The sequence below is a fragment of the Caretta caretta genome, chromosome 8, assembly GCF_965140235.1.
Source record: "Caretta caretta isolate rCarCar2 chromosome 8, rCarCar1.hap1, whole genome shotgun sequence".
Taxonomy (NCBI): domain Eukaryota; kingdom Metazoa; phylum Chordata; order Testudines; family Cheloniidae; genus Caretta; species Caretta caretta.
Genome location: NC_134213.1, coordinates 55,187,799 through 55,210,576, shown reverse-complemented (window position 1 = coordinate 55,210,576; position 22,778 = coordinate 55,187,799). Strand labels below are relative to the sequence as shown.

Genomic DNA, 22,778 nt, shown 5'->3' with positions numbered 1-22,778 from the left:
GGAACACGCAGGATACAAAAGAAAATTCTTCACCCCTTTCTTTCTCCCATAATGCACCAAAGGGCAAGTTTCTCTGCTGTATGTGCCATTTCTGATGGGAGGCAAGCTCAACCACACAATTCAGCAGTAGATTTCACATCTACTCATCTCACTCCCTGGAGTTTACACAGTGGGTTGTGAAAACCATGTTAGCTCACCATGGGCTTACCACCACTCAGTCGGGCAGGAAGTGCATAGTCCCATCAGGACAGACGGGGCAGAAATAAATTTACTCAGTTAATTTTACTATTTCACAAAGAGTGACTCAAACAGTGCTGTGAGAGTCTCACCTTCTGGACAGAATTTGCAATTTTCTCAGCATCATCTGCTTTGTTCTTGGCTTCTCTGGCATCCTCAGCAGCATTACCAAGAGCCAGCTCTGCTTGCCTTGTCTTATTATTGGCCTCAGCAATGGTTCGAGTAATGGCAGGAATCTTCTTCAGTGCCTCCTCAGCGGCTGTCTTGTTATCATTCACACGCTTGTCAAAATCTGATAAAAATTCAGGAAATGTTTTGCCTCCTGTTCTGGAAGGCTCAGACACTTGTCAGGCCAAGGAAACCTAGCCAGCAGCCTAGCAAGCAGCACAGCCTATGCTACCTTTAAAATTGGAGGGAAGAAGAACGATAGGGGACGGGGGGCAAGCTGGTCAATGCCTTTGAAAGGAGTGCTATTGGTTCTGTTATAGGAGACACACACGCTGGTGGTATCACAGGTGTTAACCCAGGATGTACTGATTGACTGCACAGGCAGTCAGGGCAGTATTTACACTGATATAGGAATAGAAGATCAAGTTTATTATTGTCTTTCTCCCTTCTGGCAAATGCAGTGCTCCGATCTTCCAGAATACCAGTGACTGCGGATCAGGGGGGTTTGAGGCTCAATACGCAGACTGTATAGTGATGCTAAATTATAAGTGGAGGCTAGCAATGTAGGTTTATGGTCGCTGTTGAATGAAAAGTTAGTTTCCAGAGGCAAGAGCTTAAACCACACAACTCCCTAAACCAGTTTGCCTCAGATGGAAGAGGCCCAGTCATTATACAAACCATGTACAGCTATTGTCCCTAGAGGTCTCTCTTATACCTCTCAGGTTGCTGAGAATGTCATTGGCCTCCTCTAGTGTCTCTCTCCCCTTCTTGGCAGCTTCTTCAGCCAGAGCTTTGGCAGCATCTGCTCGGGCCAGCAGCTGGTCGGCAGTCTAGAGATACATAACACAGCTCAGCATATTCTCGTCTTCTGTAGAACAAAATCTAACCACGCAACAATGTGTCATGCCAGTGGCCCAGCAAATCCCAGACCAGTACAAACAAAGGGCTCATTACCAATGATAGACTATGCTTTCTCTACACAAATCATTTGAGGGGTACCTGTTCCCATGACACAGCCCCACATAGCACAGTCCGCTGCTGTTTATGCCCTCCAGTGAGAATCTCAACGCCTCTGCATTTTCACTAGCTTTTCCTATTTTGTGTTCAGAACCTGCGGTTTATTCCCTCCACCCACCTTGATGTCCACAAAGTCAGTTATTAGCAGCATAAGAATGAATGAATCTCTCAGATCTGGTCTGTCATTTGCTTCCTTAGGGTCACTTCACAAAGTAAGAGCCTACGCACCCCAGAACTAACCTGTTGTTCAGTCCTTCCTTTCTCCAAGAGATTCTTCACTTCCAGCTCCTTCCCTTTCATGTCCTCTCTCAAATCCTCATAATCCATCAACTTCCTGTCAATGAGCTGATCCAGCTCCTCTGCCTCCTTCTTGATCTTATTTGCCTCATTCTGTATGTAAAGATCGGAAACAAAACCAGCTTCTGTGAACATAACAGAACTTCTTTGCACGGAGACAACAGATACACTGTGTACTTTCCTGTGCTCAAAAGAGACAGAAGCTGCAGTTAGACTCCTACTATTCTGTTATTACTAATTTGATGTTCAAAAATTCTTAACAGGATCAGGGCCTCACTGTGCTGAATGAAATACAAAACACAGAGAGAGACAGTCCCTATGCAAGAAAGCTTACATCAAACTCTCTTCTAGTGTGTGTGTATGGTTGGGGGGGGGGGGGGAGGGAGGGTAGGAGGAGAGAGAATGGGAAAGGGAACAGCTTAGAGGGCTCGGCATTAGGTCTGAAAGTCTTGCTTTCCCTAAAAGCAGGAGACTCTGTCTTTCATCCTTCAGAAATGGATAAATAGAGAAACATGCAATTTCCTTTGTGTGGGTCTTTCTGATGAGGACTGAAATGTCAAGGTCCTGACTATTCCATACAGACAAAAATTACATGGCACTTAAACATACAGGTGATAGCTCTGGTATTGTTTGCAAAGCACTAAACAAGGCATTAGTAATTTATCACACCAGTTCATATTTGCCACCATTGATCTTTGAACACACTGTGCATGTTGCTTGACTCAGATACCTCTAGCCCCTTGGAGTCCACAGCAGGAAGACTGGTGAGATTAGCATAGATCTGCAGGGCCTTATTCCCAGCTTCCTCTGCCTCCGCATGCACCTTGTTAGCCTGTTTCTCTAGGTCTCGTGAAATGTTTTTTGCTTGATTATACCTAAGAGACAACAGAGTATCCAGTTAGCCTATGATTTCATTCTTTTACTGAATCAGAAAAAGAGGGATAAAATTGTCTTGGCAGAAGTGAAGACAGAAGTTGAAATAGAGAACTCACATGAAACCTACTGCTTAAAAGCAGGTACCACCCACCAGCCAAAGTACAGAGGACATCTTGTTTTAAGCACCATCCCCCTTCCCCATTCAAACCCAGGAGAGAATAATCTGCTTTCTGTTACTGACTCACTTCCTGTTGAGCTCATCTATGTCAGTTGCAGTTTGGTTCTCTCCTGCCAGTGTCTTCAACAGCAATGTATACGCTTCTGTGGATGTATCATTTGCTGCCTTTGCTATGCGCACAATGTCATCAGCTTCTTGTTTGTGTCTAGACAATATTACAGAGGGAAAATAATCCAATTAGAATTACCAGCCAATTTTATTCCCATCTACTCCTCCCCCTCTCCTCTCCCAGTACCACAGTTAGGGTGCTAATAAAGCGGTGTTGTCTCCCCAGCCCACTGCCAACACACCAGTAAAGCTTGTGAGAGCAACTGCAGGGTACTACTATGATTTTACATTTCTACAGCATGGTGTTTAGGCCAAAGGTTGCCCTCATCAGTAATACTCATATACAGCTCTGATGACTACAGGTCCCAGAACTCAATGCCCCACCATTGATCCAAGCAGCTGCAGCTTTGTATTGAGCAAAAGGAGGCTTGCTCCATTCCAGGCAAATTAAGGTTAGCCTTCCATTTCCCAGCAGGGGCCCATGCAGCCCTCAAGAAGGCAAAAACCAAGTGCCCTACCCTTACATTGCCACTTTGTACTGGCACACTGGGCCTTACCGTTCAGCCAGTTTACGAGCCTCTTCTGCCAAGAGAGTCATGTTGTTTGGGTCACCACTGGAGTCTGGTGGGGTAATGGACTGAAAGCAAAATCAAATATCATTTCAGAAGCTATTCTTTTCTCTTTTGTTGATTGTCACTTTAATTATTCATAGTCATGGATTGCAGACTTGTGACTGCTCTATTTCTCATTTCTTACATTAGTTTGCAAAGTCTGAGATTTTTAGCATGGGTTCTTCCCCCAAAACAAATGCTTCAAGATTTTGTTTAGGATGTGTAAGTGTGTGTGAAAGAGAGTGACTGGGGAGCACAGTGGGAGGCAAAGTGGTTACAGAAATCCCTTAGGGTTGTTTATGAGTGCTGGGATATACACAGCTCACTCAGTATACAATGGAAGAGCCAACAAATCTTGTACAAAGATATACATGTTTCCCATTCAAGTGCTTTTATAAGCAGCAAGTACAAAAATGTAAAACTATGAAGAATACCAGGAGTTTCCTTTCAACTAGTAATATTTTTCTCATTTGTTTGTGCCATACACACTAACAAATCTTATCCCCCATTTTATTAGATTCTCTATGATGTTAAACACACAATGTTACAACCCAAGCTTAGTGCTAGTTTGTGATGAGGGGCAGGGAGGAGAAATGTACTCAGGACATTAAGAACCTTATTCTACTCACAAAAATGGAAGACAATACACAATAGGGCGTTTACGTCACAAAATACTCACCACATTGGCAACTGCCATCTTTGCCTTCTCTAGCATATTAGAAGCTACTTCAATCAGGTCCTCTGTGCCCTCCACCCGCTCTCGGGCTTGCTCAGCTAGGCCTTCAGTCTCCCTCACTGTATTTTGGATGTTCTGTAATCGGCCAAGCTGGCTTGCCAGAGTGCTGTTAATTTTCTTGAGACGATCCATCAGGTCCTGATCCACATCTGAGGCGAACAACATAAAAAGGGAGAAAGCAAAATTAATTACACTGGAAGCATGAGTTGCAGAAATAAAACATTTGGTAAGTCACTGCCGTCTGCAACATGTTGGTAGGTTAATCCCTTGTTGAAAGGGGTCCAGAAGAGCCTTTTAATGAGAGGGTAATCGGCTTACAATCCAAGTCATTACCAGAATGTGCATAAAAACCACAAGAAATGAAGACACCTCTACCTTTTAATGCTCCTGCTGGGCATTAAGCGTTTGTGAGCACATTTGGCCTGAATTTTGAATGCAAGGCCTGGCACATAAAGGAGGTGGACAGTTGCTTTACAAATGAATTATGTTCAAAGTATGAAACATTTGTTCCACCTATTCTATTAGGGAAGCAGTTTGCAAATTTTGGAGCTGAGCCCTCCTTTGAGGTACATTTTTTGGTTGCACCCCCCTAAACAGACAAAAACAGACACATGCAAAAGTACGCCTGATAAACCTAACAGAGACTTTAACGCAACTTTAATTATATTACCTACACCTGTAAAGTTTCAAATACACGGATACTGACCAATGGCACAGCCGAGACTTCCTCAACCTTGCAGCCAGGCTGCCCCGCTAGGGCATGGACAATACCTGCCCCTCGCTCCCTCCTACTCGGGTTTCCAGGGTGGAGGAAAGTGCATGCAATGGTCTCTGGAGGTGAGTCATGGGGTGGAGGTGATGCCCGGGCTGTGTGGGGCTGGCACAAGCTACCTCCCGTGCTCAAAATGTTCCTCAAGGGTGTGTGCCCCAGTTTGAAAACTGTATTAGGGTCAAATTCTATCCAAAAATGCACAGATAAAGGGGCAAGCCATGCACTGTTCTCTGCTGCACAGAGAGGTAGACAGTAAGGAATCTTCACACCCCAGGCTCCAAAACTGCTTTGCAACCGCTGTTGCATACCTGAGAAACAACAGCCTCCACAGCTTGTGCTCCTGCTCCACAAGGAGGAGAGTAACGGTTGGCAGATCTACACAGCAACAGATTCACCAGCCTGGTGTCTTTCCTCCCCATCCTAAAGCCTTCCCAACTATGTGGCTGGGCAAAGAGCCCCTCTGGATCTGGGTTCTGCAATGCTATAGGAGGTAGAAACCTCTCCATGGCCTCCCCAAACCCTGCCCTAAAACTGATAAGTAAGGTGAAACTATTACAGTTCTTGAAACAGTGACTAATCTGATGGATACAGTAGAAGACACCAAGACACAGCAGGGCCACCCAAGGAGAGAGAGCGCTTAACAAGGTTTTGGGTTTTTTAAACCAGACCCTTAACATTATCTTAATATTGTGTACTATAAATACACATGTACACATTCTGTGCATAGAGTGAGATTAATTTTAAAAAAATAAGAGCAACATGAAGGCTGGTAAATCAACCACAAATAAACAAAAATCCTCAGGAAATCCAAGAGTTAAGGTTTCTATAGCAATGTCACCCTGGCCAGATTACACACCCTGGAGGTTTTAATGTGAACATTTAACTAGTTTTAATTTACTGAACTACATATTCAGATAGAAAATACTACAAATGCACAAAGTGTTCAAATTAACATGGTTGTTGCAGGAAATTGATATGAGGGGTTTTTGAGTACCTGTTCTCTCAACTTTAATGGTGAACTAACAGTTTCTGCATTTAATTTGCCTTTTATTTATTTCAGAGAGGAGCAAAAAACCCAGAGCTCTCCCTGCTATACTAGTGCACTTTAGCTTCACAGCCTTTCCTGAGATGCAGGCACCCTAAAGGTATGTCTACACAGCATTTTGGACTGAATGGGAGCAAGCCTCCCAGCCCGGATCGACAGGCTTGAGGAAGTGGGACTCATGCTAGCACTCTACATACACCTCTGGAGACAGCACTTTGAAGTTATGGCTCGGGCTGGGACTCAGGCTCTGAAGGTCAGTCCCCTCCTGAGGCCCCAGTGGCTCAAGCCCAAGCACAAGCCATAATTTCGAAGTGCTGTCTATAGAGTTATCTTTAGCGCATCAGCATGAGCCCCACTACCCCAAGCCTCAGGCTCCCACTAGCTTCAAAATGCTGTGTAGACATACCCTAGGAGACCCTGAAGGTAAAGTGATCCCCTGCATGCTTAAGACTCTAAATAGCTTGACTTTAAAGAGCCACAAATCCCCCCAAACACTAACAATGCTGAACATTTAAACACTGAATTGACTTTTGTAAAAGGGGAATTATTTACCTCCTCAAGTGAGGGCTAGGAAACAAACCAACCAAAGCCCCCAATCCTATGACCACCTGTGCACTCGAATCACTTACGTAAGCAGTTCCAGCACCAACCGCTGCAAAGAACTATCATCCCAATTTCTGAAATGATCATGCACATTTGGGAAGGTTTCTCAGACAGCATGGACCTGCTCCTCCTATGCTGGCCAGCACACAGCCCACCTATATTCCCAGAGTTCAGTGAAATCACTCATGTAGTGCTGGACACCCTACAAGAGTCTCAGACCAACACCTGTCAATCCAAACCACGACCTCCTTGGCTGGTGAATATGTCTTGAACTGGTCAGATGACATGGACTCAAGTGCCAGCACCATGCAGAAGATACAGAGGCTGACTGAAGCGGATACCCTTCACTACATATGACCACATCACGGTCACCAATATGGCTTAAGTGCTGGCCTGGGATCAGCTGATGAATGAACAGTGGCTGAGTGAAGCTGAACCCAAGCAAGACAGAGGTGATGCAGGTGGGCAGAGGAAAGCATTAAGAAGAATGTGCAGCCATGGCGCAGTCTCCTTTGGTTGAAGGCAAACACCCACAATTGGTCAGTTAAATCCAGGAGTACTCCTAAACTACACTCTTCTCACTGACACTAAGCTCTCGCATAGTAGATGCTTTCCACCATATCTGGTTGGCTAGGAGGCTCCCTTCCATCTTGGAAGACAGCGACATGGCTTTGGTTACACACACTTTTGTCACAGCCTGCCTGGACTACAGCAATGCGATATACCTGGGGATGAAGCTACCAGCCCCGAAGAAACCCTAACTATCACAAAATTCTGCAGCATGTGTCATCCTCAACAGGGGCTACTAAAAGCACATCAAACCTGTCCTTGGCTCTCTATATTGACTACCCACAGCCCTTACTCTCTACATCTTCCATGGCCTAGGCCCAGCATATCTTTTAAAGATTGCCAAAAGCTCCATGAAGACCACGGTCGACAATTCAGCTCCTTGGGCACCATGGAACTCTCTACCAAGAGGGTAAAGCTTGTCTGTGTAGAAAACAGAGCTTTTTCCAGGGCTGGACTGAGACTATGGAACAAACTTGCACAGGAACTAAGAAGCACCACAAGTCTTATTCCTTTCTGCTCCAAGCTCAAGGTGTGTTTCTTTGACAACGGTCTTCTCTAACAAATGCACAACGTATATTTAAAACTATGCATATACCCAACATAAGTCACGTCACTTAGCGAACTGCTGAAAGACAGAGACATACTATGGTGATGAGGACAGCATAAGATCCTACAGAGAACAGAGCTTGAACAAACCCGGAAAACAACCTACTCATCTCTGGGCTAAGACCAAACATGGAATGTTTAGGCCCAAAGAAATTTCTTTGGGAAAGCTATGAGCAACAGCAGCAACATGCTACTGGTGAATACTATGAAAATAGACATACCCTTAATGTACCCTTAAATGTACATTTTTAAACAAGTAGAAAGATTTTCATAGTTATAAGTAAAAGTCTCTTTAAATTAAATCCTGAAGCAAATTATGTGGTAACAAAAAGAAGCTTGGACCAGGAATTTAGCAAATCGTTAGCTCCATGGCACCCTCTGTCAGATCAGTTCAACCAACCTTTGCTGTTCTGTGCGTCTCGAAGCAAGTCCATGACATCTCTCTCTGCCTCCTTCAGTCTGTCCTCAAAAGCCTGATCAGTCACCGTTTCATCTCCAGTACCAAGGTTTGCTATTAGATTTTCCAGCTCCTGCAACCTCTCGCGTTGTTCTGCCACCTAAGCAAAGGAGATAGGGGGACAGAAATAAACAGCGTCATTCCAAAAGCTAAGACACAAAGTACTTGTCAGTTGTTTCAGCTTCCAGGAGGTGTCGCTCAGACACCTTGTGAGAATCTCCATGCAAGTACATCTAGATCCATGTCTGTCTCTCTCCCAAGAGTTCAGCCCCCAGCAAGCAGCAGAGGGGTATGCTACTTGGTGTTTGTCAGCCTCCAGCAGTAATAGGAGACAAGTAGAGAGTTACATTGCAGGTCTTACCTTATCTCTAACCAGTCTATAGCATGCAGGACATTCTTGACAACCAGGCCAGGACCGATTGTAGAAATAATTCTCTTCACACTGGTCACAACGGCTCCCCACAAAGCCTTCCTTACACTCACAGCGACCATCCTCCTTGCACTGTAGTGAGCGAGAGCCCTCGGTGTCACAGTCACATGCTGCGTAAAAGTTAAAGCATGGGAATCAGACTGGCTGGGAGAAAGACAGATTGAGAATTTCTCTGAACTGCAGACTATTCTCTGAAAGAACACCACAGCAGGGCACCAGCACACAGTTTGAGGCTTGACACTTCTGTGCACTGTATCAGGCAAAGCGCAAGATGTAACTTCTCAGTTTGAGACACTTTTCACACCAGTGCCCCACAATCTGACCTCTCTGTATTGGTCCATCTCATTAGAATGATCTGAAAATAGTTAATCTACTCTCTCAGTAACAAGGAAGTTGGAAAGAAGATTTAGATACAGCCCTATATTTGTATCACATTTACACTTTGTTTCTTCTCAGGACTGAGTCAGCAACTTATGGGCACATTCCAGAGTAGAGACGCAGGAGCTTAGACAGCAGAAAACAGAACTGTTCTGGAAACATATTCAGAGCAAGTGATTATGCCAAAGAGAAGCAGATGTCTACAAGTAAATGCAATCAGAGTCCCTCAGAGACAGAAAAAGAAACTCTTACAAATAAATCAAGATTCAAACACCCTCCCTGGGACCAGGTCTCACCCTCTGTCTGCGATGTGGACACAATAAGACAACTCTTGTTTGTCACATTAAACATGGTGCTGGTGAAGTGAGAAGGCAGCAGCAGTGGGCAGGCAACGAGAGGATGAGAAAACGGAGACACGCCGTGTTCGTTTCCGCTTCCCCTCCTTCTCCAACCCACCAACACTTACGTTTGCAGCCTTCAGGTCCGAATCCGAAGTGGTTGACCTCACATCTCTTGCAGCGCTGCCCAGTGATGCCTGGTTGACACTCACACTGCCCTGTTTGTATGTCACAATGGCCATCGGTGGAACCCAGCGGATGGCAGTCGCACCTGTTGAAGGAGACTATATTTCAAGTGACAATAAAAAAAACAGCAAAAACAAAAGGCTGCACTTGCACCTTTCATTCGAGGATCTCAGAGGTACTATACAAGCAGTAAGCCTCACATCTCCCATGTGAGGTGGGTATTGCTGTGCCTGTCTTTGATGTGGAAAGCAAGGCACAGAAATTAACTGAACTGTGCAAGCTCACGCAGGGACTGAGCTAGGAATGGGATCCAGAACCCGCACCTACCAGTCTTCGCCTGTAATCATAACATGGTTTCTATTTATAAATTACCCTTCTTTATAGAACCTTATCAGATCTGCTCCATGACTAATCCTCTCCTTCATGAATAATCCTGTCCTCCTGTCCTATCAATGTTCACAAAAAAAATCCCATCCTCCTGTTATGGATGCTGAAATCAGGGTTAAGCACATCCCCCCGAAAAACATACTCGCTGCCACAGCTGCGGGTCAACCTCACCTGTCACAGCCACGTCCACTCTGTAGGTTGTAGAAGCCAGGCTCACAGGCACTACAGTCCCTCTCGGTGACATGTGGCAGGCACTCACACTGCCCAGTTACTTGATTGCAGCTTGTCTGCTGGTTCACTGTTCCATAAGGATTACAACTGCACGCTGCCAGAGATGGAAAGGGGAACATGTTCCCAGTAATTAGCAGGAAACCAGCACTGTAAGCAGCATTAGACTGGAGCCTCCAAACATGCCAGATAGCACAAGAATGCAAATCGTAAGCTGCACCGCCATACTACATGCAATGCCCATACTGTATCAGGCCACTGGACAGGCTTACAGCATAGGCATTTTATCAAGCCATAACCATCAGCATAGTATGAAATCTAGCACTGCAGTTGACAAGTCTGCACACAGCACCGAAATCGGACTTCTGACATTTTCCTTAATATTATGTCAAGCCAAGACCGAGCACAAAAGGACAGATCTGTGTGGCCAAAACATTCAATCATTCCAAGGATGTGCCAGTGAGACTAAGAAGGGGCATCTGTAGCCATGAAAAGGGTTCTGATTTTCACATGTGAATCAGGTGAGAAACGCACTTACCCTTGCATTTAACCTCAGGGTTGGAGGCTAAGGGGTTCCCAAAAAAACCATCTTTGCACCGGTCACAGTAGAAGCCAGCCGTGTTGTAGATGCATTTCAGGCATTCCCCTGTCAAGCGGTTACAGTTCCCCACGGCATTGGGATCAATGTTGTCACTGCACTGGCAGAGACGGCAAAGCCTGGCAGGGCCATTTTCACCAAGTGGATCTCCAAAATAGCCGTCGTCACACAGCTCACATCTTTTACCTGGGGGCAAGACAAACATACATGTCACAGTAGGCAGCCAGCAGTTACAAGGTAACCTGGATTCCCCTACAGCAGGGGTTTTCAAACTGGGGGTTGGGACCCCTCGGGGGTCACGAGCTGTCAGCCTCTACCCCAACCCCCGATTTGCCTCCAGCATTTAAAATATATTTAACACCATTATAAAAGTGTTTTTAATTTATAAGGAGGGGTCGCACCCAGAGGCTTGCTATCTGAAAGGGGTCACCAGTACAAAAGTTTGAGAACCACTGCCCTATAGCCTCTCCTGCAAAGAGAGTCCCTCAGCACCTTTTTCCTCATCTGATGTGAAGTAACCAGGAAGAGGAGATCAGGCTTCAAAGCACTGCAATGGAGGAGTCAGTCACAACCTCCAATAGTTAAAGCTACCTTTGGATTTCCAGTTAAACTGTGATTTAAAAACCTTTGTGTCACTCCAAAAATACTCTGATTTGTTCTTAAGAAACATGCCAATGAGATACTAATACACAACTTTCCACATACAGTTTTTCTCAATATTCTGTCCACTTGAAAAGTCTAAAATAGTGTCTCTCAATCATTTTGATACCAGGGACCTGCTTGCTCCCTTCCTAAAGTGGGTCAGGGAAATCTCAGACAGGGGCTGGTCCACAGACCAGTCATTGAGAAACACTGGACTAAAAAGCCACTAATTTTGCAATCTGCAAGTCATAATTTTTGTGCCACTTGAATATCACAGATCCCCAACCTGTTCCAGACTTCACACACTAGTTAAGCTATACTCCAGCACAGACTAAGTTCCAAAATATAAAATACAAAAAATGACTGCCCCTATTAATTGTAACAACTGAGATCAGCTAAAGCCGACAGACAGATATATGGAGACTCACCAACCACTTTCATTACAGGAGGCTGTAATGCTGCAACAAGGATGGAAGATTCCATATAGAAGACAGCCCTGCAGCAACTCCAGCTCCCCACCCTAGGCAATCACTGATACACAACTTGGCCCCTCGGCCTCCCTAGGCAGCACATGACAAACTTTGTCCACAGTTAATCCCTCACTATATATAGACTCCCTGCACAAAACAGCTCAATACTCTCCTCTGCTTCCCAATGCCACTGCTTCCCATAGTCCTCCTTAAGATGTTAGTGGTGACCCTGCTCTGTCGACCCCTTTAAGACGGGGATGGAAACCACAGAAGATTTGACAGACCCCCTCACACAAGCTAAAAGCTCGGCTTCTCAGGCTGCTCTTTCACATGCAAACCTCCCCCTTTCCCTTCCATCACATCACAATCACTTCACCACAAGTGGGGACACATTGTGAGGGAGGTGAGGGCAGCAGAGCCCAGCAGGCTCAGCAGTGACTAGTGTGGGCATGCCAGATGTGGCAGTAATAAATAAAGATAAGCCTGAATATTCAAGGCAATCTGAATCTAGATCTGAACTTAGCAGTTCGAGCCAATAACAAAACACACAATCCGAAAAAAATATATATATCTATTGCATGTCTGTGCAACGCCTCCAAGCTGATCTGTAGATGGCATATTCTTGTGTTTGAGCAGACAAAGCGAACTGTGCAGGGACTCAGAGGCAGTCATCTAGCCAAGTGTTTGTAAGCTTTTTAAGGGTCCTCTTCTTTTGACTCCCTGGTGTCAAGCCTAAATTCAGCTGAAGGCCTTGCCACTTTGAGTTGTATTTGCTGGTTATAGACAAAAAAGGCTTTACTTAAAGGGTTAACACCCTCATCTACTTTATGATTTACTATTTAAAATAAGATACAGATCTGCGGAGACATTTTTTTTAGGCTGTAAAAAACAATGTGGATTTGTACATAAGTTGACCTGTCCTGATGAATCACTGCAGCCTACGGCTTCCTAGGCAGAACAAACCTGCGGCAGCAAACGACATGCAACGTCTGACAGACTGGCAGAGGGAAGATATGCCCTATAATTTTATCCTGATTTGAACAGAAAAATTCAAGAGCTCTCACGCCTGTTTTAATGACAATCGTATTCCATTTTCCATGACTAATCCTCTCCTTCATGAATAATCCTGTCCTCCTGTCCTATCAATGTTCACAAAAAACATTGCCAGTGGAACTGTAACCAGCTCCACATGATTAACAATGCTCAGTATCAGAAATGATCACGGCTCGTGTATCCCAAGTATTTTCAGACTTTGCTCAGACTAAATTTCAGTTTCTTCACTCAGGAAAGAGAGAAACATTTGGCTTTTTTCAATTCATAGAATCCCAAGAATAATGGCAACAAAGAGCTCGATACTAGTTACCGAGCTGTCTGCTAAGAAAAAAGCAACCACAAAATACAGAGGGGATCAGTTCTGCTCATTTCTCTTTACTGTGCAAAGCAGCAGACCTGGTGTAAGAAGCTCTCTCTGGGCAGGGATGTGGAAGCTCTGAATAAAGAACGCACCTGTGGTACCAGCAGGACAGTTGGTGCACACCACCTCCTTAGTCTTGGGCACTACGGCGCAGCTGGAGCCCCCTGGACAGGGACATGGCTGACAGTCTGACGAAATGCCTGTAGTTGCATCTCCGTAATACCCATCACTGCACTTCTCACAGTGAGGGCCTGCAGTGTTATCTCTGCAGTCGCAAGCACCTGTGGGGTTGTGAGGGAGCGGGGGAGAGAAAAATACAAGGATATGTTTTTAATATTGTTCCAGTCATTATCCCCATCCCATCCCCCACACAAAGAAAAAAAAAAATAAAACAAAACAAAAAAAGTCAGATCTCCTCCTGCTGCCACCCTCCCCCACAGTCTTCCTCCTTACCAGTCTCTGGGTCACAGCTCTCACTGTGCCCATTACAGGTACACAGCACACACAGACTGTATGGCCCAAGACTGGGTGTCTCCCTCCTATAACCTGGGGCACAGTGCTCGCAGAATTGCCCATGGTATCCTGCTGGGCAGGTACAACTCTCCACCCAGGTTGCAGGGGTTCCAGGCTCAGGACGAGCACTCACAATAGTGACATCATCCAGGTATCCAGCACCTGGAGAGATTGGGAAGGGAAGCATTGAAAAATGGTATGATATGAGCCCAATACAGTATATTTACACACAAGTCAGAGATAGACCACACAGTGTCGGAAGAGATGTGTTTGCTATTGCTTTTGCAGGAAAGTCAGCAGTTGCTTAGGTTGATGAGAGAAGGGTGCCAGGTAACCCAGAGAGAACAAAGGCCAGAAAGCAGAGAGGGCTGTTCCCTATGGATGAGATACACAGGTATGTAGAGGTGGCAGCTTGCCAGACAGCCGCCATACAAAACATAGCAGGGTTCAAAGAACACGATTTGTGTAAATACATTTTGGCAGTAAAAATCATGCCTTGTGTGTGCACTGTTTATAGTTCTATTCAGAAACCAAGAATGGTTCCTAATCTTCCCGGCTACAAGGACAGACAAGCCCTCTTGAATCTTTAAAACGTATGCAGTGAATTCTTCATACTGAAGAATTCTGCCCACTCTCTTTTGGGTTTTTCTCCTCCAAAGTCGTCTCCCCTCAGTACCTTAAGGCGACTTTCCCTAGCAATTCCTCTTAGGCAGAGTTCTACGACAGATGTAAAATGACTGTTATATGTTGACGTAAGGGTGTTTGCTCTAGTGTAACAGCTCTAGAACTCCAAACAGAACCCCACGTATCATGGGATATTAGCAGCAGCTGGAATGCTCATCAGATAAGTCACATTGCCCACTTTCTACCCTCTGTTTTATTATTGGTACATTCCTCTTGTGTAAAAAAATTCCACTTCAAATTCTTGTAGATTCCCAATCTAAAAAGTTCATACTTTTTTTTTTTTTTAATAATCTATTTGTTTTAGCATGAAAATCTCTCAAGGGTGTTCAAGGCCATTGATGTTCTGTCTCTAATCAGAGCCAGTTCCCACAGCACCTCCTTATGTGGAACTCCCACTAAAGTAAACAGAGGTTCTGTAAAATGGGGAGATTTGGGGATCAGGCCTTTCCCACTTAGAACAATTATCTCTCATCAGTTGTGTGTTTTCCTGTCTCTTTCCTCTTTACATTACAATTGTAATAGCAGTAGAGTAGGTGTCACACGTGTGTTAAAGAATCCTGGCATCTCTGCAGCCACTTCCTTCAGAATTCTGGGGTGAATCTGGTCTACTCCCAGATTTTCATTAATCAGGTCTATACATGGTCATGACAAAAATGCTAAAGACATTTTTTTTTAAAAGCCCAAAGGGACAGAGACTGTGGATCCTTCGCCTTCTGCAAGGGCTTCGTATCACAGTGACAGTAGGTACCCTGCAAGTGGCCCAGGAAGCAAGATGTCATAAGGCGGACTGATGCAAAGCATGAGTCATGGACTGACAACCAACCACCCTTAGGTATTTATAATTAGGCTCTGAAATATGCTGGCCACTGTCATTCTGCAGCAGTGAGATAATCTGCTCCTCTCCCATATACAACTGTTGTGGAAACCACACCATGTCTCATCCCTAGACCCACTTTCCCAAGTAGTGGAATGACTCACTTCTCTCACTGTATGTCCCACGGATCTTGATAGAAGTCAAGTTGTAAAGCAGCTTCTGAAACTCAAATGGGGTAAGAGAAGGCCTCCACGGGTAATCTGTTGCTTCATGGAGCCTATGGAAAAGAGGTATGTATAATTTTCTATGCTTATAGCTTTCACATGCTGATGGCTGTGCTCTTTCAATGGACCATTCGAGCAATTATATGCTGTTACAACACATTTAGCATATAATTATGTTCTACTACTAGGCCATGTGCACTGTATTCATCTGATTGTATGATTATGAATTCCATTTCGAAAAAACAACATTAACAGTTCTGCTTTTCTTACTGTCCGTTCTGAGAACACTGTCCACCCCAGGCTAGATTCCTGTTACAGCAATTACTCTCCTTCCTCCCCAGTCAGCCCCGACTCTTTCAATGTTACAGGGAACACTCACTCACCTGAAGGCATACTTCACTGTGTTCTCACTAGGATAGGAGTTGCCCTGAGCAATAAGAGGCACAGATACTCTAAGCCCAGCCCCTTCAAGCACCAGGTCCTCTGCAGAGAGACGAGTGTCCCGCCTATCCACCCGAAAGGAGAAGGTCAGATTTTGAGCATAACTCAAAACCTGATTGCCCAAAAACTTGTCTGAAACAGAAACAAAACTCTTATCATTAGGGGCAGAAAAGTCAACATTTACTATATGGTAACATGGTGAATTTTTAGAGAGATCCTCGTCTCTGACTCTACTTACCAGGTGCAATGAAATAGATAGGGAAATAGCTGTCTGAGATAACAGAGATGTCCTGGGTTTCCACACTCCACTGGAGTAAAATTTCAGAGCCATCTCGCTGTTCAGCACGCCACTCTTCCTCCCCTGAAATAAAGATTTATAAGGGGAAATGCTCCATGAGGTATATACTGTGACATTGCACTCCATATGTTTTACGAAAATGTGTTTACAAGCGTGAATATAATGTAACTGGAATATGCTTCATGCAAAAGGTCTCTTGTAAGGTATCATTACAAAGCTTATAATCTACAGAGTGTGTTCATCCTATTTGTATGAATGTATCATTCTTGTATCAAACTAGAAATATGAAGTATTACTCTGAGGTCCTATTGTAATTATGCAAAGTGTGGGCCATTAATGGTGGCTTAGGATCTTGATGGCTCCCATTAACTAGAACAATTGGTCGTAAATGGCTCTGTTTACTTGTAAGCCTTCCTGTATTCGAGTGAGAGTCAGGCTGGAAAGAACGGAGGCTTGGGGTCCCACGGGACATGTGAGCATGTCACCTGGTACTGGAATCCATCCTAAACCTGGTGCTTTTCCATTTAGAAGGAGGGGTAGGGACCAAGAGAGACAAAAGATTCCCGCCTTGTGCCAAAGCTATAAAAGGGGGTGGAACAGAACAAAGGGGGCTGGAAGTCATGAGAAATCCCCTAGTTAGCACCTGAGCCGGAACTGACAAGACTAAGAAGGAGTCTAGTCTGTGAAAGAAGCTTATTGGAAAATAAGGCGAGGGTGAGATTTACCTGTATTCAGTTTCTTAAATGTGTTAGACTTAGACTTGCGTGTTTTGTTTTATTTTGCTTGGTAACTTACTTTGTTCTGTCTGTTATTACTTGGAACCACTTAAATCCTACTTTTTATACTTAATGAAATCACTTTTGTTTATTGTAGAGTAAGTGATTAATACCTGGGGGAGCAGACAGCTGTGCATATCTCTCTATCAGTGTTATAGAGGGCAGACAATTTATGAGTTTACCCTGTATAAGCTTTACACAGAGTAAAATGGATTTATTTGGGGTTTGGATCCCATTGGGAGCTGGGTGTCTGGGTGCTGGAGATAGGTGACTTGCTGAGCAGTTTTTGGTTAAAGCCTGCAGCTTTGGGGGTGTGGCCCAGACCTTGGTCTGTGTTGCAGCAGACTAGCATATCTGGCTCAAAAAGGTAGGGTTCTGGAGTCCCAAGATGGCAGGGGAAATGGGCTCAGAGGTAATTTCAGCACATCAGGTGACAGTCCAAGGGGGTCTCTGTGACCAAACCAGTCACAGATACCATATCACGCATGAAACACAATCGTGTCGCCCAGGGAATATCTAGCTTACATTTTATGCACTGGTGCAAACACGCTTTAGGAAGCGTTTCCACCCTCTGACAAAGAGAAACTGCTACGTTACCAGTTAAAACCCAGAACATACAAAGTACTAACTTCACGCACGTTATGCCCACCATTTTCTCTAACTTTCAAAGAGCAGAGTTTTTAAAAAAACGTAATACTAAGTAGGGAGAACATGCAAATATCCGGGGTTTTGTGAAATTTGTAGAGACTTTCCTATTTTGAAGTTCAGGCTTCCATAAAACTGTGTTTTCCAGAGGAAATTTAATTAAGAAACGTGATTTCCAAGCTGCATAGGAGCCCATACAGCTTACTGCTGCATGAAAGCAAAAAGAGATTGTACAAAAAGTGGGTCTTGCCCTGATTTTAGGTCTACCAACGAAAACAACAGGAAGCAGCCAGAAGCCACATTTTGCCAAAACCACACTGAACTCAAAACCCAAGAGTTGTTACATTATAAGGTTTACAAGCCCAAACTTTTGGCTAGGTTTTCAAATTGAGCAAATGCCTTCTCCTAGCTGCCGGCATTAAGTAGAGAGAGAAGTGTTTACATCCTCAGTACACATATACATTAAAACATTTCAAATCTAGATGCCTAAAGTCATGCACATAAACCCATATTTGGCCACCTAAATAAAAATTGCTTGATGTTTGAAGATGCTGAGCACCTGCAACTCCTATGGACTTTAATGTGTATTGTAGGTACTCAGCACTTCCGAAAGTGATGCTACATATTTAGGTACCTACAGTTTGAATGCTTTGGCAACAGTAACCCAGCACAGGGAAAGGGGAAGAGGAGCAGAAGGAAAGAGTTAATTTTTAGATTGAAGTCCATAGCACAGCCTTGAAGTCAAAGGAAGATATCTCTTTACCAGTCTGGAAGTTGGAGATGATGCTGTAGATACTGTAGCCAACGGCATTGGTGCAGACCGAGGAGTGACCAAAACAGAAGCAAGGGGTGCAGCCTCTCAGATTGGCTGGATCCAGATTGAAAAATCCAGGTTTACATCTAAAAATGGGCAGGAGTAAGAAGTTATTTCTTCATCTTTTTTCAAAACACACAGTGACCAAGAACACTCCTGAGACATATGCAACACAGCTATTGAAAGGGCAAGTCACCTCTCACAGTGGAATCCCTCCACATTGTCCTTGCAGGTACATCGCCCTGTTTCAATACTGCAGTCATCTGTGCTACCAGCAGGATTGCATGAACATAGCCTGATGGAGACAGTGGAGAGGAGAAAGAAACCCACTGAGAACTGTGTACAGAAACCAGAAGAGAAGAAAGTTTACAGGAAAATTCACACACTCCCCTCTTGAGCAGTAGCTCCTTCACTTTCTACTTTAACTATAGGAAAAGAATCCTTTACCTGCACCCAGCCTCTGAGAGGGAGTGGAACCCGGGCTGGCATCGGTCACATTTATCTCCCATCACACCTGGTTTGCAGCTGCACCGGCCGTAGTTATCACACTGAGTGCTGAGAGAGCCTATGGGAACAGGAAAAAAAGGGAACTTTAACAGAGCGTGTGATTACATTAGCTGTTGCAGATCAAACTGTGTGCTAAGAGAGCTTTGGGGGAAATGCAGGGAGAGGGAACAGAAGAACAGTGATGTGTCACTCTAAGGTCTAGAATGAAAACTTGCCAAGAGCCTAAGGGCAGCATCTGATTTACATGACTGTTCATAAATGTGCATCCCCCATGACATCACTCAAATGATATTGTTACATCTGTGCATCCATAATAAAGCTGTACTGACCTTGCACTTGTTTAGCTTCCCCTTCCCTCTCTCCCATTTCCCACTTCTATTCTCATTTTCTCCTTGTACCATTTTTGCTCCTTTCCATTGGGTTTTCTACCTTCTGTCTCTTCCATTCTCACTGTTATCTCTGCATCTCCAGTTTATCCCATGCAGTCTCATTATCCTTCCCTCAGTACAGCACTCGCAGTCTTCTTTTCCCCACCCTCCTTTTCCCAAGTCTCTTCTCTGCACCCCAATCATCTTCATTTCCCCCTTTGCCTAGGTACCCCCTGATCAGTTCCCCTCACACACAGATTTTCTTCCTTGGTACTCCCACTTCTCTGCCTTCTCAAGCCCCACCAAGTCTACAAGTGCTGCTAGCTCTCACACAGATAATACCCAATAGGCCCCCTCTCCTAGCCCATGCTTGGGGTTAGACTGTCTACATGTAGGTTTCCCTTTTTCAGCCAGCCTGGGCTCTCCCCAACTTTCCTGTATTGCAAGATAGGCTCCTGAGCATGGGCTGTTCTTGGCCAGGTCAGCCTTCTCTTTTGCTGTCTGTGGTCAAGGAGTGAGCTCCTAAAGGACACAGTGCTGGAATAGCTCAAACTTCTTCTCCTCCCTATCAGGAGGCCAGATGACAAGAGTACTGAGAAGGAGCACTTGGCCTCACATAGCTCACATGCCACACGTCATACTGGTAGAATTTAAATGCTAAGAAACCGCTATACATCACACTGATAGACTTTGAATGCTAACCCAAATAGTATCGAGGAGGTTTGGTAGAGGAACACATGACCCCTAACCAGGGGTGACAGTAAGTCGAATGACTTGCCAGCTCTGGACCCCAGAAGGGGCGGGGTTGAAGGGGTCAGAGCCAGCCTCAGCCCACCCTGTAATGTAAGTGCCCCCCACCACCACCTGGGTAGCAGCAGCAGCAGCAGCCCGGGACTCTGGGGGCTATTTAAAGGGCCCAGGGCTCCCCTCTTCTACTGCTCCGGCCCTTTAAATAGCCGCTGGAGCCCCGCCGCTTCCCCAGGTAGAAGCAGGGGAGCCGCGGGCCCTTTAAATAGCCCCCGGAGCCCTGGGGAAGCGGCGGGGCTTCAGCGGCTATTTAAAGGACCGGGGCGGCAGAGACAGCTGGAGCCCTGGACCTTTAAATAGCCCCTGGAGCCCCCCCCACCCTAGGGCTCTGGGGGCTGTTTAAAGGGCCCAGGGCTCCCCTGCTTCTACCACCCCCGCCCTTTAAATAGCCCCCGGAGCCCTGCAGCCGCTACCCTAGGGCTCCAGCAGCAGGGCTCTGGAAGCAATTTAAAGGGCCTGGGGCTCCAGCCACTGCTGGGAGCGCCCCAGGCTCTTTAAATTGCCCCCTGGGGAAGCCGGGCTGCCCCAGTACGGTGCAGCGGCTCTTGCTGGTACGCTGTACCGGGGCGTACAGGCTTACTTTCACCTCTGCCTCTAACAGACTCCAAAGCAAGCCTCACGTTTGTAGCAAGGAATTGTCTTAAGCTGAGTTTTATAAAATTGCATCTGAATGAAAATTTTGACCTTTTTTCCCCCCTTGTGAAAGCGACACAAACTTGCTCCCTGAGTTTGGTCCTGAAGGCACAGTTTACTCAGCTTCTTTAACTCTTTGAAGAGAGAATGGTTTCTCCCAGGCATTTGTTTGGCTAGCAGTCTGGAAAATGTCAGTGTTCTCAGGGCTAGTAAGTGAACAAATATGTAAGATAACGCAACTTTTTAGGTATAAAAAGGAATGGTTTCTGCCTTCCACTTCAGGCTGCACTAAAAGGCTGTGTGTAACAGTAAGTGAAACAATTATAAGAGGATTAAACCAGACTGAATCATTAAGAGTGAAGGACTCAAAAAATCTCTCTCATATACAGTCAAAGTTCAAACTCCCTGTGTGATCCCGTCTATAATTGTTTATAAAACATTACGTAGATAAAAATATCATCCTAAATCAACTCCCCACACTTTTAATACACACTGGATGTGAGCATACCCTGGGCTACAAGTCAAGGGCTTAGTATTAAGTTATAAAGACCTTTGTAATTTGCCGCTACGTACCTGATCAATTACCTCTCTTCCCAAGTCCCTACTTGGCATTTACAGTTGGCCTGACTTGATCTTAACATAAGGCCCAGGGAGAGTTTGGGGGTGAAGGCAGGGAAGAAAATGGCATGGGCATGCCTTTCTTGGTCAAAAGTTTTTTGAAGGTGGAACTTCCCTTCTGGAGTTCATAGGGAGATAATGCTTGCAACATGCTCTCAAGGCAGCTGGGGGGGGAGGGGCGGGACCACGGACGGACGACTGTGCCAGGCCTAATTTATTTCAGCTGGTCTATTTTGGATTATCAGCTCTTACCTTAGCTTCCACTACCTTTTTGTTTTCCCCATTCCTCTTATTACTTGTGGGACTGATCCCTATACAGGTCAGGTAATTTGCTTGACTATTAGATTTGTTCTTATGACAAAAACTTTTTCTTTTAAAAAAAAGAAGAAGAATCCAGCAGAGTATTTTGGCTTTCCTTTAAAAGATTTTTTTTTTAAGTTTGTTTGGTTCACATTCTATGGTGCTTAGATACACCACCACAAATGTCTTACTTCATTCACCCTTTAATAAAACAAGGTATTCAAACTGCTGCTTTTGGATACCTAGACGATTTGAAAAAATTCTGCGGGACTGCAACAGCTCCAAAGTTCCACCTACTGGGTGTGTCCAGGGCCTTGCCCATCACTGTAGCATGTTATAATACACAGAAAAAACCCTTCTAGAATGCATTTGAAAAGGAACTATTGTATATGCAGAGTATCTGCTTAAAGTCTATGAACCTGGCTGCTGTGCATTTTCCTTGAAGCAAGGAGCACGTTACTTAACAATTTTAAGTTGAAATACTATAACTTGTGCAAACTTTTTTTTTTTTTTTTTTTTAAAGTTTACAGGAGAGAAGATTCTGCATCCTGACTTACCAACAGCGTTACAGTTACACGGTAGACATCCTTCATCACTTCCAAGGCGATAGAAGTTCTCCCGGCACCTTTCACAGTTGGCACCATCAGTGTTATCCAAGCAGCCAATGCAGCGACCACCATGGCCCGTGGAGCGGTACAGTTCAGCATCAAAGTAACACTCCCGTGACCGCCCATTGCAGTTACAGGCTGTGGGAAAAGGCACAAGGTTAAATCAGTTCATTTCCATAAGAAGGTATCCTACTCTCACCTACAATACTAGACCTGCCCCAGAAACAAGGTGTAGAAAGTCAGTCGAAGAGTGATTGGTCTGGGAGAAGATGTACATGATTATTATATCAGAGTGCAATGCAACAAAAACAAAATGAGTTAGAAATTAGTCTGGGGTGAAAAAAAAGCAGATGTCAAAGAGTCAGAGAGGTTCTGT

The 22,778-nt window shown here is 44.9% G+C and overlaps 1 protein-coding gene across 1 annotated transcript in view; it reads right to left on the bottom strand.

Annotated features, from left to right (window-relative positions):
• LAMC1 (laminin subunit gamma 1) overlaps positions 1–22,778 on the bottom strand; it is a 133,141-nt gene that overhangs the window by 5,514 nt on the left and 104,849 nt on the right. The window contains exons 5-25 of the mRNA XM_048860693.2: positions 22,352–22,540; positions 19,009–19,126; positions 18,758–18,856; positions 18,511–18,647; positions 16,267–16,389; positions 15,971–16,160; positions 15,528–15,640; positions 13,806–14,027; positions 13,445–13,633; positions 10,767–11,012; positions 10,172–10,325; positions 9,556–9,698; positions 8,643–8,821; positions 8,225–8,381; positions 4,172–4,377; positions 3,439–3,518; positions 2,841–2,978; positions 2,450–2,594; positions 1,663–1,812; positions 1,121–1,235; positions 330–529 (exon numbers count right to left, since the gene is read on the bottom strand). Coding sequence (XP_048716650.1) covers positions 330–529; positions 1,121–1,235; positions 1,663–1,812; positions 2,450–2,594; positions 2,841–2,978; positions 3,439–3,518; positions 4,172–4,377; positions 8,225–8,381; positions 8,643–8,821; positions 9,556–9,698; positions 10,172–10,325; positions 10,767–11,012; positions 13,445–13,633; positions 13,806–14,027; positions 15,528–15,640; positions 15,971–16,160; positions 16,267–16,389; positions 18,511–18,647; positions 18,758–18,856; positions 19,009–19,126; positions 22,352–22,540 — 3,293 coding nt within the window. The remainder of the gene's footprint in view (positions 1–329; positions 530–1,120; positions 1,236–1,662; positions 1,813–2,449; positions 2,595–2,840; positions 2,979–3,438; positions 3,519–4,171; positions 4,378–8,224; positions 8,382–8,642; positions 8,822–9,555; positions 9,699–10,171; positions 10,326–10,766; positions 11,013–13,444; positions 13,634–13,805; positions 14,028–15,527; positions 15,641–15,970; positions 16,161–16,266; positions 16,390–18,510; positions 18,648–18,757; positions 18,857–19,008; positions 19,127–22,351; positions 22,541–22,778) is intronic.